Source organism: Lonchura striata, chromosome 11 (assembly GCF_046129695.1).
Source record: "Lonchura striata isolate bLonStr1 chromosome 11, bLonStr1.mat, whole genome shotgun sequence".
In the NCBI taxonomy this organism is placed as follows: Eukaryota; Metazoa; Chordata; class Aves; order Passeriformes; family Estrildidae; genus Lonchura; species Lonchura striata.
The window spans coordinates 4,210,347-4,225,278 of record NC_134613.1 but is presented as its reverse complement, the minus strand read 5'-3'; the positions used below and the strand labels follow the sequence as shown (position 1 = coordinate 4,225,278).

Here is a 14,932-nt window from a genome sequence, read left to right as displayed (position 1 = left end):
ATTCCTTTTCCACTTGTGGAAATGATGTCTTGATTCTCCTCTCTAAACTTTCTGGTGCTGAAGTAACCTATTTTAAAGATTTCTAAAATTGCTGAATTTGCTGTTAACAAAATGAACTAATTAGGGATCACTGGGGGATGGGGAGTTCAAATGAGGCAGGACAGAATTCAGTACATCAAAGATATTTGCAATACAAATATGCTCTGTGCTGATCTATAAGTCTCTGCCTTTTGGGGTTTTAAGAGTGGAAGCAGTGCAGTGCCACATAGGGAATATGGATTTGCCTGTTAGGACTGACAAGAGAGGATTTAAACTGCCTGGTTTCTTATTCTGCCAAGTTTGTACAAGGTTTATATCATCAACATTTGAGCAGTACAGAAGTATGTAGAATGAGGTCTTTCTTGATATGGACAAAAAAGGATCCTGTTGTAGAGGAAAAATTCAGAAATATTTATTTGTATAGAATTCATGGATGTTCTGAATGGTTAAAATCATTCTGCACAGAGTTTCTAAGTTTAAATTCTGTAGTAAGAGGGGTCTCTACAGACACGTGCATAATTATATTCTAGTTACAGGATGTCTTAGCTGGGTTTTTTTACAGAGCCATGGCATCTTGTGCACAAGTAGGAAAAGATGCTGGAATATCTTCTGTGTAGAAATAGCAGGAAATCATTCCTTGATCACTCAAAAATACAAACCTACCATTAAATAAACTGTCCAAAGAAGTTTTCTTAATACTTATTTCTGATAATTAAAATAGAATAAATTAAGTATTCTACTTCCCCTTTTTTTCCTTAGTAAACAAAGAGGGTTTTGGTGTAGATCAGCAATAATGATGTAGTTGAATGCAGTCTTTTTGGACTGATCAGACTTAGCAATTTGCTGGGACTGCAAGAAGGTATGATGCAGTGTGACTCTGGAAGGGAGCTGGATCCTCTGTGGTGCTTTGCACTGTGCCCTGACAAGTTTGGCTTGACACTGGTCCAGAGATCTCTGTGCTTCAGCCAGCAGAACCCCCAGAGCATTCTCATTGTGATGGAAAGTTTGGCTTGTCCATGTTCTGTATTATCCTTGTCCACGTCTGTGTTGCCCCTGTGTTGTCTTTATCTGGTCTCTTGATTGTCAGGTTATCTTTGTTAACTGGAGAGCTGAGTGGTTTGGGATTGAAGGAGCAGCTGTGTGTTCTATGGAGGCAGTTATCTGATCTGTACTGGTAACTGGATGTTTCAAATCTTCAGTGTAGCCAAGGAAGCTCTGATAACCTAAGCTTATGTCTTCTGCTCAGCTTTTCAAAAGTGTGATCTTTATAACAGAGTTTACGGGTGGCTTGGAGAACTCTTGGGTGTTTGATTCCATTTTATCACTTGAAATAACCTTAAGCCTGAATACTTTATAGAAATTTCTTGAAATACTGATAATATCTGAGACCTATCAAGAGTGAAAGAGACCAGAGATATGTGACATATGATAAAAGTCAATATGGATGAAGTTTAAAAGCCCACCAGATATGAATGATTGTCTTGTACCATTGTGTAATCTTGCAGGAAACTGACTGCTATTGCTTTTGGAGACCTGAACCCTTTTCCCTTACGCCAGATCAGAAACCGCAGGGCCTATCACCTGGAGAAAGTGCGCCTGGAGCTGACGGAGCTGGAAGCCATTCGCGAGGACTTCCTGCGTGAGCGAGAGACCTGCGTGGAAAAAAGAGACCTTATTAGTGATGATGAGGAGGATAGCTGAAACTGCTTAATATAAACTGTTCTTTGGGATCATGACCAAAGTGAGTTAACCTCCAAAACACTTTATTAATCCTGTAAAACAGAATGTATTTAGTTCTTGCTTTTGGAAATAGGCAGGACAGATTTCCAAATCCCAGCACTTTCAGAAATACCACTTACTATGGAGGCCAAACACTTCTGTTTACATTTATGTTCCTGGAATCATTTGTAGAGCACTTAATATCTGTCTCAGTTTAGTCAACCAGCTGAATTGACAGTTGTTTTCCCACAGTGTACCATTAATGCCTGGATGTGAAACAATAAGAAAAGTCCATGCTCTGTTACATTCAGTGCCATTCTGAGTTTAGGGGTTTTTTGATGTAATCATGTTTTTCATAGTGCAGGCTCAATGTGAGAGGACATCCATATTTCTTGGATTCAGGTTGGCTCCATCCAGCCTTTCTTGAGAAAAGCATGGGATGAAGATTCCTTTTGTCTTTTTCTGGAGTGTCATGCTATGGATCACCAAACAGAACACTTGAAAATATACATATATATATATACTCTAAAGTAAAGGTAAAATAAGTACTTATTTCTGTCACTGACTGTAATGTATACTGAAACAGTGATAGCAAGCATAATTTCTACTTTTCAGGGCAGCTGTGTTGATAAAGATTCTCATTAATGGAAAAGGGGTTTATAGATCAAGCTCTCTTTAATCAATTTAATTTGTATTCACTATTTTGATTGCAATGGTTCAAAAAGGCCACAACCAAACTCCAGATATATTGAAAGAATGGAGATTGTCACAGGAGTACCATGCTTTAGGAACTAATATTTTGCATATCTGTTGAAGGGTTGTTTTGTTATGGTTTTTTGTTTCTTGTGAGGGCTTTTTGTTGGGTTTTTTTCCCCTTTTCTTTTAATGCTTCTTCTTCTTTAGGACCTAACATGAAGTCTTGCTCTTTAAGATGAAACACAGCGTTCTTTTGGTATGATTGTAGAACTGTTGTACAATAACGATAGTGACTGGGCTCATAAAACGAACATTTACCAATCAATCAAACGAAACCTAAAGGACACAACATGGGAACTGAAGGTCCTTTTTCAACAGAAAGATGCAATATTCTCCTAACGTCCTCAGCTTTACTGTGAGTGTTGCTGCTCCTTACTGCAAGGTCGCTGTAAGGAGCAGCATCTGGGCTATTGTGCTGTAGCGTTTTTGCTGTGGAAGTGTTACTTGAGACCATTTTCTCTCATTTGGTGACTAGCAGTGCTCCTAAATGGTTCTGGGGAGAAGGAGGGTTTCTTTCTTGCTTGCTGTTCTCTGGGCTTTTGCAATGTTTTTTCTTGAACTGTTGGATTTTCAGAATGTTGTATTGACTATAATGTGTCATGATAAAACTAGGATTCAAATACTAGGCAGCAAATTGCCAAGCTCTGGGGAAGTGGTTAATTGGTAAAAAAGAAAACTAATCATTGTGAAGAGTCAAGTGCTTCAAGCTTGTATTTTATGTGTTTTGTTTTGGTTGTCTAGTAGTAGAACTTTATTTGGTATAATTGTGTAACTGTTTTAGTCAACTTAAGTGTGGGCAGAGAGAAATCCTGCTTCTATTTCACAGCACTTTCAAAAAAATTATTTTAGATAATGTAGTTGTAACCTTCTCCAAGTAAGCATATTATAAGTTAGTTTATATGGAAGGGAACTATTTAATCAGAGGTGAAGTTGTAACTTAGAGGACTACTTTTGGTATAAAATTTATGCTTCCTGTATGACTCATAATTTTTACCTAGCTAGCAAATCCTTACCAATGAGAAACTGATGGTGTGATCATCATGATTTGTATGTTACTAGTCTTCTGAAATGCCCCCTATGTTGTTTGTGGCAGGCAATAGCTAGGGATTTTTTTCTAATTCCCTGATTACTTTTGGTTGTGTACTGGAGGGCAGGGTTTTGATATTGCATGTACTGTATTCTTTTTCTACTTACAATCAATATTTGAATACAAAAATGGGACCAGGTTTTATAATTTTCTAGTTATGCTATCTTGATTTTGAAAGAGCTGGTCTCTAAATCAATATGTAATGCAGGCTCTTTTTTTGTATGTTTGTTTTAATGATGTTGTCAAGTGTTAAATGAATTTTTTTAAGATGAAGATCTTCATTTCAGTGACGACAAGTGAAATAGTAAGGTGAAGAATTTAGATACTTGTGCTTACCCTGTTCCTACAATTCATTTTTCTTTGGCTTTGAGTCTTCACTATGAACTAGTCCTATGACTTGAGGAGATGTTTTCAGACTGATTCCATTGAAGTGTTCAGGTTGTGAAGATAAAACTAAGTTTAAGGCAACGGTTTGGGAAGTTCTTAAGCTGACAAAACACAACCTGCAATATTAGTGGACCATTTCTGTTAGAGTTGTGTTGATGGTTCAGTTTGTGTGCACATGTGTTGCTGTGTTTCATTCTATTAAGTTGTTTCTGGTTGTACAGTCTGTTTCTTCTGCCATGTTGTGACTGTTACCCATGAATGTTAGGAATCCTGTGGAAGTTGTGTTGTCTCTGGGTATTCTGTCAGCTTGCAGGTAAGAAATGAGTCGATGTTGTTATGCTTAAGTTCCCAGCAAGCTGTTGGCTTCATTTTGTTAAGCCTTGTTGCTGATACAGTGATGAGCTAATAGGTCAAGAAATTGCAGAGGCTTCTCACCTCTGGCCACTAAAAGTCTCTGTGAAACAAAAATAAGATGTGTATAGCAGGAAGTAACATCAGGGGAGCTTGCCTTGCTTGCTGTTGCAAATGTCATTGTGTGACTTAGTTTTCTAGTGATGTTTAAATCTGGTTGCCTTGGAGAGTAGTAACTCATCAGGGACATGCAGGATACACAGGCAGTACTTACACCTGATGAAACCAAGCCAAAATACAGTGTGTTTCGGTGGCCTGCCAAAGCTGAACTGCATGGTTCCCAAGTGTTTGTGCTTGTGTGTGAACTTCTGAGGTGGTGCATGAGGTTTACCATTCATGCCAGCCAGATACTGGGTAGTTGACCTGTTCATGCACATAGGAACTGCCAAGATAATATTTTAACTTCAAGGCCTTGCACATAACATGCAGAGCTCCTCATGGGGGGTTCCCAGAATATGTGATATAACCCACACCACTAAGTTGCATTGTGAAGAATATTCCTTCATCTCTATTTATGTGTGCATGGCTTCCTGGTGAAACTCTTCATTAGTTGTTTAAAAGGGTCTATTATCTTCTGTTAAATAGGCAAAAAATTGGTGTACTACAACTGTACTTATTGGAACTGTGCAGTATTTCAGCTTGACCTGTATATGTGTACAGGTAGTGTTATCATCCAGTGTTATCACATTGTTTGGTGGTCTTTTTACCAGTTATGTAATCAATAAAAAGGATTTTTCTGTTGTCCTTTTGGTGTCTTCTGTGAGAGATTCTCCCCTTCCCTTCAGTGTTTGTAAACATGGTAAGATATTTCAGCAGAAAGGGAAAGATTTTTTTTTTCTTTGTTATAAAACATCAGAAATGAATGAATGGTCTTAAATTTGACAGTTGGATGTTCAGACACATAACTGAGAAATGACAAACTGATTAATTTAATGACATTGTATAGCTGTTTAAGTGACTGTTCCTCAAGTGCCATGTTAAAAATCAGCAATATGCGGTACAAGAAATTTGAATCACTAACATAAGTGAAGTTACCTTTGTGACGATTGATGTAAAGAAGAAATAAATTGTTTATTACTTTATAAATTGCTCTGGTTCTTGTTCTTTTTTCCCCCATAATAGATGGAAGTATCTACAGGTGTCATCAGAACAAACCAGTGGTAGTGCTTGCATTTTTGATAATGACATCTGAGAGAATCTCTATAAAGGAACATACATGCAAATTTGGCTTTGAAGCATGAAGATGTGAACCATAGACATGTTGCATGCATGTGATGCTGACTGGGTAGACTCGTCATTGGTGTCCTTCATTTCTTGGGAGAAGAGGGAGAGGAGACAAAATTTGCATGAGTTTTGACAGGAATTTTCTGAGTTCATACACTTTCTGGGAAACATATTTGTATAACATCTCCTGACACCCCAAAAGCTTCTTTAGGAGGCTTGGTACTGATGTTCTGACACAGTCTTTTGTAGTCAAATAAATAATTTCAGCTGTTTTGAAAATTTAACCAAGTATTCAACTAATTTGGAAATCAAGTCTCAATATCTGTCTTTCAGATATGAATTTTGCACTTTGGAATTGCTTGAGTCCCTTAAAGAGGAATACCTCAGCTACTTCAGATATGTAACTTAATAGCTAAATGTAGGGGAGAAGGGAAGAAGAGTTAGGACATCACTGTAATTGCATATCCAAGCCTATCTTTGATAGCAGAGGTCAATAGTGTACAGTTCTTGTCCTCTGGCTCTGCTACAGAATGGCAAGCTGTTATAGGTGTAGATATTGGCACAGCTGGAAATCTATTCAAAGGAGGTACAAAACAGGATGGAGATCAGCAGCTGAGGCAGAGCACAACTATGGCCTAAGGACCTTGTGTCCTGTACACTGAAAATTTTAAGTCAGAGAAATAAACAGAAAATTCTGGGAAGAGAGTGCATGGGGAGCAATGTCCTCAACTTGCATACTTGGCATGTTTATCTTGAGTATGTTGTATTGCCCTAAGCAGCTGTTGGGACCTGTAAAGAACAGCTGAGACTCCCATTTGCTCCTTAGAACTAAGTTTGAAGCATCTGCTCTCAGTGGGATTGCAATAAGGATGTGAGTGTGGCTGATGAAAGTTAAAAACCTGGTTCCTAAGAAATGCATAACTTAAATATAAACACAGCTGAACGGAGACCAAATACCTGCAGAGTCTCACTGTGCTCACTGGCTGCCTCAGGGATGCAGAGAACACTGTATTTGCTGATATTACAAGGTATCAAGTGCTCCTTCTCTGGGATTTTCAGAAGTGCTAAACATAGCTTCCTTATCTGCAGCTCCTTGACCTCAACAGAAAGCAGAATCCATGTAGTGCTGAAGCTTTAAGAATTCTCACACATTAAGTATGTTCCCTCAGATAATGCAGAGAAAGGGTGTGCTCTGCCTTGGAAACTTCCCCCCTGGAAAACAAGGTAAAAGGTTCATTCGGAAGTTAGCAGAGTGGTATTTTCACTGTGATGATCAGCTGTAAAAGCCACAGTTGTCTACAGTTCAAGGATGCCCACATGTAGTGCCAGCTTTTCAGACCATAAGGCTAGAAAGCAAAACTCAGGACTGTATACTGAATGTGATTTTAACAAACACAGTTATTAAAAATCTATATCTCCAGTAATTACAACATTCAATATTAAAATATGCCTTGTAAATTAAGATGACTTTGGCCAAGTAAGATTACCCTGGTCTTGAGCAGCTGCATCCTGCCTTTGTCTCTCAAATGCAATGTCCCTTTAGTGTGTAGAAACCAGCTATGTTGTGCAGTGAGTTGCCCCTAAGGTGTCAGGTTTGAGCTGATGAATTGAATCAGTGATGTCTTCAGGCACTGTGATTGGTGATTAAACTGTGGAATATTGCTATTTGCCTGTTTTTAAAAAATGTAGGTGGTATTCTTCTGTTTTTCAATCTCCCCTTTGGAACTTGTTTGGAACCCATAAGTTTCCTATTTTGTCACTTCTGAAGGAGGCTGGCAAATGCGTGGCTGCAGTGTTTGCTGGTGCTCCCTACTTGAAACACTGCTCAGGTTTGAGTTTTCTGTTCTTGCTTTGTATGCACATAAAGGCTTTTACTTTCATCCAAAGATGTTACAAAGAAGTCTTGAGTTAGTGTTTTAAGAGTGAATAACTAGAGAAGCATAAAAGAGCAGCATCTTACTTAGGCTTGTATTTGGGCTTGCAAAACCTATGGACATGGCAGCAGGGGTGGGAGTTAATCTACCTTTGCTGCTCTTAGAAAGCTTTATTCAAAGTGAGGTTATTCTCAGTCTACGGAGAGCTCGTCCAAGCTTGAAAAGCAGTTGTAGCCTCTCAGGGTGTTTTGTTCCTTCCTTGCAGCTAGGCTTAAACAAAAATGGTGGCCTTCCTCATGTGCCCTTTTGCTCTGAGAATTTTGTAATATGATTGCTGTGACTTCCACGTGATCATATCCCATTGTAGAACTAAAAATGAGAAATTAAATATCTTTATTTCCCTTTGAGAGAGTTATGAATGCTTCCACTGCCCTTTGAAACATTCACTGTTGCTCCTATTTCCTGTTCTCCACCCTGTGTAGTATCAGATGCAGCCATGTTCCTTTTGGAGTTGGAAGAGCTGGGTGGAACTCATGGGCTGTGAATGCCACTCCTAGGGCGGGCAATCAGGGGCACAGTTCAGCCCTCTTGACTTGGGACAAGCAAAGTTTCTTTTTAACTGTGATAATAAAACCCACTGCCTTTAGGTACTTGCCTAAACTAAGTCACTCTTAAATTTAGCTCTTTTCACACCATACGGCAGGAAAACATCCTGCTTATTTATGTATGATAATTTGCCATTACCATTGTGTTACCTTAATCACATAGAGTATTGGAAGAGAAGGCAACCTGGTACTTGTAATTTATTTTGAAGGTGTGAACAATCCCACATTATTTCTCATTAGCAAATGATGGGTATTAACTTGCCGAGAAGAAATGTAAGGAGACCTGATAGTGTTTACTGTGATTTCTGTGTGTCAAATAAAGCCAGAGGAAATCTAATTTTACAGGTTTTGGGGATGTCTTTATGATAGAAGAGTTAACAGATGAAGGATGTTATTGTTGGAAGACAACACTTGGACTACAGCAGCTTGGGAAGCAGGATGGAAGAGGTTTGTTACAGTAGTGCATGTGAATGCAGCTTGAGCTGCACGGTGAGGTTTGGGAACCTGCGCTGCTCTTTGTCACAGTGGTCTCTTGAAACAACGGGCAATTTCACTAGGTAATGGTGAGTTTGAGACCATGCAGTAACCAATTTTGGCTTGTAGAGAATACAGAAACAAGGCTAATGCAACTTAAGTGCCTCTCCATTGGATTTGCCTCCTCAGCCTTATTTTCTTAGTACTGCTTTCACATATCCTGCATGTACTAAAGCGAGGAAATGGGATTCTACATCTGAGATGTTCCCCAGTCAGCCTGGGTGAGCTGTGTTGGACTGGAAGGCTCTGGACTGGTCCACCTTGAGGTATCTGCATCCCATCAGGGGCAGTGGAAGCTGGCACAGTCGGGGCGGTGCCGTGCACTCCGCAGGCTGCATCGGCCCCACGCTGCCATCCAGACGGCATTGCTGCGGGCCGAGGGAGGCTCCCCGCCCCTGCCGCCAGCCCGGCCCCGCCGCTCTCTCCTCACGGGGCTGCCCGGGCGGAGCGCGGAGCCGGGCCCTTCCCTCCGGGCCGCGGCGGGCGGGCCCTGCGGCCCCTCCGCCCGGCACGGCCCGCCCGCCCCCCAGCCTCCGCCCGGCACGGCCCGCCCGGCCCCCCAGGCTCCGCCCGGCCCCCCAGGCTCCGCCCGCCCCCTCAGCCTCCGCCCGCCCCCCAGGCTCCGCCCGCCCCCCCAGGCTCCGCCCGCCCCCTCAGCCTCCGCCCGCCCCCCAGGCTCCGCCCGCCCCCCCAGGCTCCGCCCGCCCCCTCAGCCTCCGCCCGCCCCCCAGGCTCCGCCCGGCACGGCCCGCCCGCCCCCCAGGCTCCGCCCGCCCCCCCAGGCTCCGCCCGCCCCCCCAGCCTCCGCCCGGCCCCCCAGCCTCCGCCCGCCCCCTCAGCCTCCGCCCGGCCCCCCAGCCTCCGCCCGCCCCCTCAGCCTCCGCCCGGCACGGCCCGCCCGCCCCCCAGGCTCCGCCCGCCCCCCCAGCCTCCGCCCGGCCCCCAGGCTCCGCCCGGCACGGCCCGCCCGGCCCCCCAGCCTCCGCCCGCCCCCCCAGGCTCCGCCCGCCCCCTCAGCCTCCGCCCGGCACGGCCCGACCCGGCCTCTCAGGCTCCGCCCGGCACGGCCCGACCCGGCGCGCTCACGGAGCCCGGCGGAGGCGGTGAGTAGGCGCTGCTCCGTTAGCTGGCGGCGACTCCGCAAGTTCCTTTCTCCGTGTTCCTCTGGATCTGCTTCTTAGGCTAAGCCGCCCTCACGGCTCTTCCACTCCGTGTCCCGCCTGTGAGGTGTCGCGGCTGTTCAGTCCCTGTGGCCGGGCAGCTCCGGGTCCAGCGGCGTGTCCCTCCCGCGGGGCTGGGCGGGGGGGTGTGCGGAGCCTCTTCACGGTGTCTGCGCTGGCTCTGTGTGTGCCCGTAGCCGCCAGCCGGGGGCAAAGGCGGCTCCTCGCAGCATCCCCTCTGCGAGCAGCTGTTCTTTATCCCCGAGCAGGTCCCACAGGGGCCGGGCAATGTAGCGGTTCCACAAGTGCCCGTGTTGGTGTTACACGCAGCTCGGTCTGGCGCTGCTCCTCCCTGAGGCCATCGGGGACGCTCAGCAAATGCTGTGCAACTTCCATCGTTTGTCTGCAGGAAGTTTCTTCCTGCCTTTTCCCTCAAACAGCTTCACTTGGGTTTCTTTACACCTGTTCCTCTGGCCAGTGAGCCGGGCTCCTGGAGCAACACAGCACGGTGGAGGGGACTGCTTTGGCTGGCCTGCATCCTTGTAGAGGACAGTCAAGAAGGGAAAACGAAGGTGAAAATGTGTGGCAATTGCTCCTGCTTTGACTGATCAGCCAACAGCTGCAAAAGGACCAAAATCGCAGTACTCACCCGCTTAATGCGTGAGAGAAAAGCCCATCTCTGGCCCTTTTTTGAAACATCAGCTCGTTTCAGACTTTCCTGTGCCTTTCAATTGCTGGTGTAAGAAATACAGATTGCAGAGGCGAGGTCTCCCTTGACTTTGAGGTACGGATGTGAATTACGTTCAGCAGTAATCCTCGAAGGCGCCTCAGGGACGGGAAGCAGGGCTCTGCCCACGCCACACCAGCGTGCCTGGCATAGCGGGCTGCCCCTGCTTGCCCGAGTGTCCGGGCTGTGTTCCCACCCAGATCGTTGCTAAGTCACGCCGGGCTTTGGGATCCCTGGCCTTGGCCGCGAGTTGGGGAGCGGGAATTAACTGCAGAGCCAATGTGGTTTGTACGTGTGCTTGAAGCGGAGGCTTGGAAATGATCTTGGGTCATTTGCCACACATATAATTACCGCAGGATAAATTTGGGAGGTCAGAAAGGCAACCCTTGAGAGTTAGTGGCGGGAGCAGTGATTCTATAATGGAGTTGAATTGCTCAGATGGTCGGGTGTGTTTTTTTATAGACATGCAGGTAGTAATAGTTTCCTCAATTTCCTGGCAGAAGAATTTTTAGGCTACTTTTGTTTACTGGCAGGAAAATGTTTCAGTGAAAATAACGGTTTGCTGAAATTGATGGAACTTTTAAATGTGCTGTGCTTATTTGAAAGCAGCAGGTACAACCCACTCGGGTTGTTTGGGGTTTTTTTTGCTGTTTGAGTTGCATAGTATTTTGTGGGATAAAAGAAAAGAGAAAGAAAGATGAAAAAAATGAATGAAAGTGAAAGAAGAAAATACTTTAATGCTTATAAAAATCTGGTTAGTTTTAGCATAAAACACCAAAACTAGAAGACAATATAACTTTAATTTGTTTAATGGATTTGGTTTTTCTTGGTCTTGCTTTGGTGTCTTTTTTTTTTTTTTTTTTTTTTCCCATTTTCCAGATCATTAATTTAAAACAGTCTGGTTTTGATTCTAAATTGGTTTTGGTAATTTTTCAGTATTATAAAACAGTTCATATGGGAGGTTTTTACTTTGGTCTGTTCTAATGGGTTTGAGATTTTGGTTTAGTGTAACTAATATTTTGTAATATAAAAGCATGCCGTGGGGAATGCTTCTGAGTTTGGCACATGGTTTAATGATTCAGCTCATGTCAGGTGTACTTGAGAAATTCAGATTATTCAGCTGTTGCCTCAGTCACTTGAAACTAGTTTCCTTAAGACAGAAGAAAACTTAAGGAAAAAAATGCAAGGCTGTTGGCAAGAGAAGTGCTCCAGCAGTTTTCTTCTCACCTCTGATTTCTGTATTCTACTCTTGTTTACTGGTGGGTGGACATTTAACATGGGTTTGAGTCACTGATTGTCACATAATTTGGTAATGACAGACTAATAACTTAACCTGTGCAGGGAAAGCTTCATTAGAGAAGAGAAATAGAACTTACTTCTGCTTCTCTTGAGAGGGATTCTGTCACTCTCTACAGAAGAGTGGGTTTCTGTAGATTGATGTCCTTTACACACAGTACAAGCTGCACTAAAAAGGCCCTTCTGTCTGCAGTAAGAATGTCTTTATCCAAGGATTGTACTGATGTAAAGTGTGTGTGTAAATACATGCCGTAGATCACAGTAGGAAACTGTGATTTGTTAGGGTAAGTATGATTCTAGGTTATGATAGGACAGAGTTTAGGAAGAATGTGAAGAGATGAGCCAGGACATGTTTCTCGTGCTTGAAACTGCCATCTCAGAGCCTGTATCCTATTTCTGGGTTAGCTACAGCTTTGTTCCATTTTTATAGTGCAATCATTCACACAGGATAAGCAATATTTTGCTGCCTTGTGGTATTTGGGCTGTGTTGAGAGTTGGATACAGCAATCAAGGTGCAATATTATGTTTTTATGCTAAACGTATACTATACGACACTATGGAGTATCATTATGGAAACATGGCAGTATAAATGCTGAGTAGAAGTTGACCTTCATGTGAAAATGTTGCTCACTGTGAGGAATCCCAGAGCAAAGAGACAAGGAGAGGAGAGGTGGGCCCAGTGTGGGATGGTTGGGGAATAGACATGGCATGTTCTGTGAAAGGACACAGAAGCTCATCTCCTCTGCTAAGCTTGCCTTGGGGCAATTAAGCTCTGGTCTGATTGAAAACTCACTGAAGCAGATACCTTCATCACCTGGGTTTAATGAATTCTGGTGGAGCTCCTAAGTGATGGGAATGGCCCTGACTCACTGGATTGTGGTATTGTTTGGGAACATGCCCCTGAAGTGTTAGCGTAAGGTGTATATCAAGAAAAAAGTTGGCTGTTGCTTTTTCCTCAGATCCTGAACAACTTTTTTGTCTGAGTCCAAGATGAATGTCTGTCCATCTTTAATTCTTCCTGCCTTCACTGGCCACCATAAGAAAAATCACCACCTGACTAGAAAAAAAAAATAAGGCTCTCATTCCTGCTTTGATATACTTGTGCTCTGTATTTGTAAATGGTGTCCAATAAAAACCTTGTAGTATAAGAAATCTTTGCAAACGAAATCACCTTAGTTTCCTAAGGTAAGAGAAGGGTAGCATTCATGCTTGTGAATGGCACTTCTATTTCAGATGAATAAGTGTATGAAGGTTATCTTTCATTGGCTTACCCGCCTGTACTGTGCCAATGACAGTTGCTTTGGGTCATCAAGTGTATGATCTATTTTGGGCCTTTGCTTAGTGTGACTGTTGGGTGAAAGCCAGGCAGAGAGATCTGAGGAAGGCAGGATAGGATAACATGAAGTGATAAATCATGGGAAACACCAGCCTATCAGAGGTAACACTGGGGGTCCAAGCGTTGTGCAACAGTTTTGTTGAATATTGAACAGCCTTCAATAGCACGATGTTGAACAGCCTTCAAAAGCAAGGCTCTGGGCTTGAATGGGTCCTTTGCCGGCGATTTAACTTAGTGCTTTGACCTCTGTAGCAAGTGAGTGTATGGTAAGAGATTAGCAGAAGGGATAAGAATTTGCTGGTTACTTTTGCATGGATTCTACTTAACCTGCAGAATCAGCTGTGTTCTTTGGAGAATGCTGGGAAATTAGTGAACTTGTCAATCAAACCTTAAGTAATTGTGTGCACAGAGGCACTTCGGGTAGGATCCCCACTCTCAAAGCAAACTTTTTAACTTGCTCTTCTGAATGGCAATGAACTCTCTCTTAAAACAATGACTTTATAAGTGTGTTTGCATTAATGTTGTTTATAACCGTGTACCTTGGATTCTGATGAAGAGAGTAGTCAGCTTGAGGGATTTACAATCTTTGGGCAAGTCTCAGCAGCATCTCTTATTACCTGGGCATTCTCCTGTACTTGCATGTGCTCAGAATGTAATTTTACAATTCAGGGTGAGCAGAAGGTTTGCTTTTTTTCAGCAAGGCTTGGCTTTTTCCTTTGCTTGTGTTTTTGAAGTCTGTAAAGGGTGAATACAGACAACACTTAAGAAAATTCTGCTTTGAATAATAGCAAGCAATATTATATAAATTTAGTAAGGATCTAATAGCTCAGAGATGTCCTCATTCTTGTGAATATGACTGAAGCATTTATTGGCTGTAGTTTCAAGATCTGAGCAATATTGGTCAGTGATCGTTCTGTAAGATTATGAAAGGTTACTTGAAGAATACTTCAAGTATTCTTCACTTTGCATAAATCACTTTGTAATTTGCTTACAAAGTGAAAATTGAGTTGCTCATTTTCATTGAAAAGTAAAATAGACATTTTCATCCCAAGCATGAACATGGTTTTGGGAAGGAAATTATTGAGCAACAGAGTTAACAATAGAGTTCAGGTGGCTTCACCTTGAAAAACTATGAAAATATCAACAAAGCCAGGATAGAAAGTGGAAAAATAACAACACACATTGCAGTGCATCATGCTCACCAATGCAAGTGTTGGTTTCTACAGTGTATTTTATTAGTGTGGTGCTTACCCTGGGCTTCAGTGTCACGACCTGTGTGATTTCTCTTGTTTGCCATGGGTAGCCAGACAAGAGAGATCATTCCTAAAACACTGTTACACAGGAGGGCAAGGGAGGCACATTTGTCTCCATTACAGAACTTTGAAATTGGGGTTTGAGCAGGTGTTTTAATAGAAATGCAGCAGCCTCAGTGCCCTTGAGCCATTCCATGTGCAGTGCAGACTTCCAGCAAGGCTGTTCTCGAGAGCATGTGAAGGATGCCTTGCATCTCCCTCTTCTCTGCCAGGGCACCTCCTTCTGTTCTGACATATGGCAGAAATGGGTGTGTTTGGGTTATGAACCAGGTGCAGGTCAGTCATATCACATCACGGCATGCCTGTCACCCCAGAAGTGTGCAGATGCACACCTTCAGAAAGCACAGGTTGCAGTTCTGATGTATAACTGAAATACTCCTCATCATCTGACATCATCTGTGACTGTAAGCATTGATGTGGTAGCCCTTCTGCTTGACATATAACAATCCAAGAATTTTTCTCCT

At 43.2% G+C, this 14,932-nt stretch overlaps 2 protein-coding genes across 6 annotated transcripts in view; both read left to right on the top strand.

The window, feature by feature from the left end:
* TBC1D2B (TBC1 domain family member 2B) overlaps positions 1-5,485 on the top strand; it is a 31,401-nt gene extending 25,916 nt beyond the window's left edge. For 4 of the 5 annotated variants that reach the window (XM_021547345.3, XM_021547346.2, XM_021547344.3 and 1 more), the window contains exon 13: positions 1,545-5,485. In XM_021547345.3, the coding sequence (XP_021403020.2) occupies positions 1,545-1,740 (196 nt within the window). In that variant the 3' untranslated portion in view covers positions 1,741-5,485. The remainder of the gene's footprint in view (positions 1-1,544) is intronic. The other variant, XM_021547347.3, reaches the window with a different exon arrangement.
* A 4,167-nt stretch (positions 5,486-9,652) lies between these two features.
* The window catches only part of DAPK2 (death associated protein kinase 2), a 57,631-nt gene continuing 52,351 nt past the window's right edge, over positions 9,653-14,932 (top strand). The window contains exon 1 of the mRNA XM_021547363.2: positions 9,653-9,739. The gene's annotated coding sequence lies outside the window, so the exon portion shown is untranslated. The remainder of the gene's footprint in view (positions 9,740-14,932) is intronic.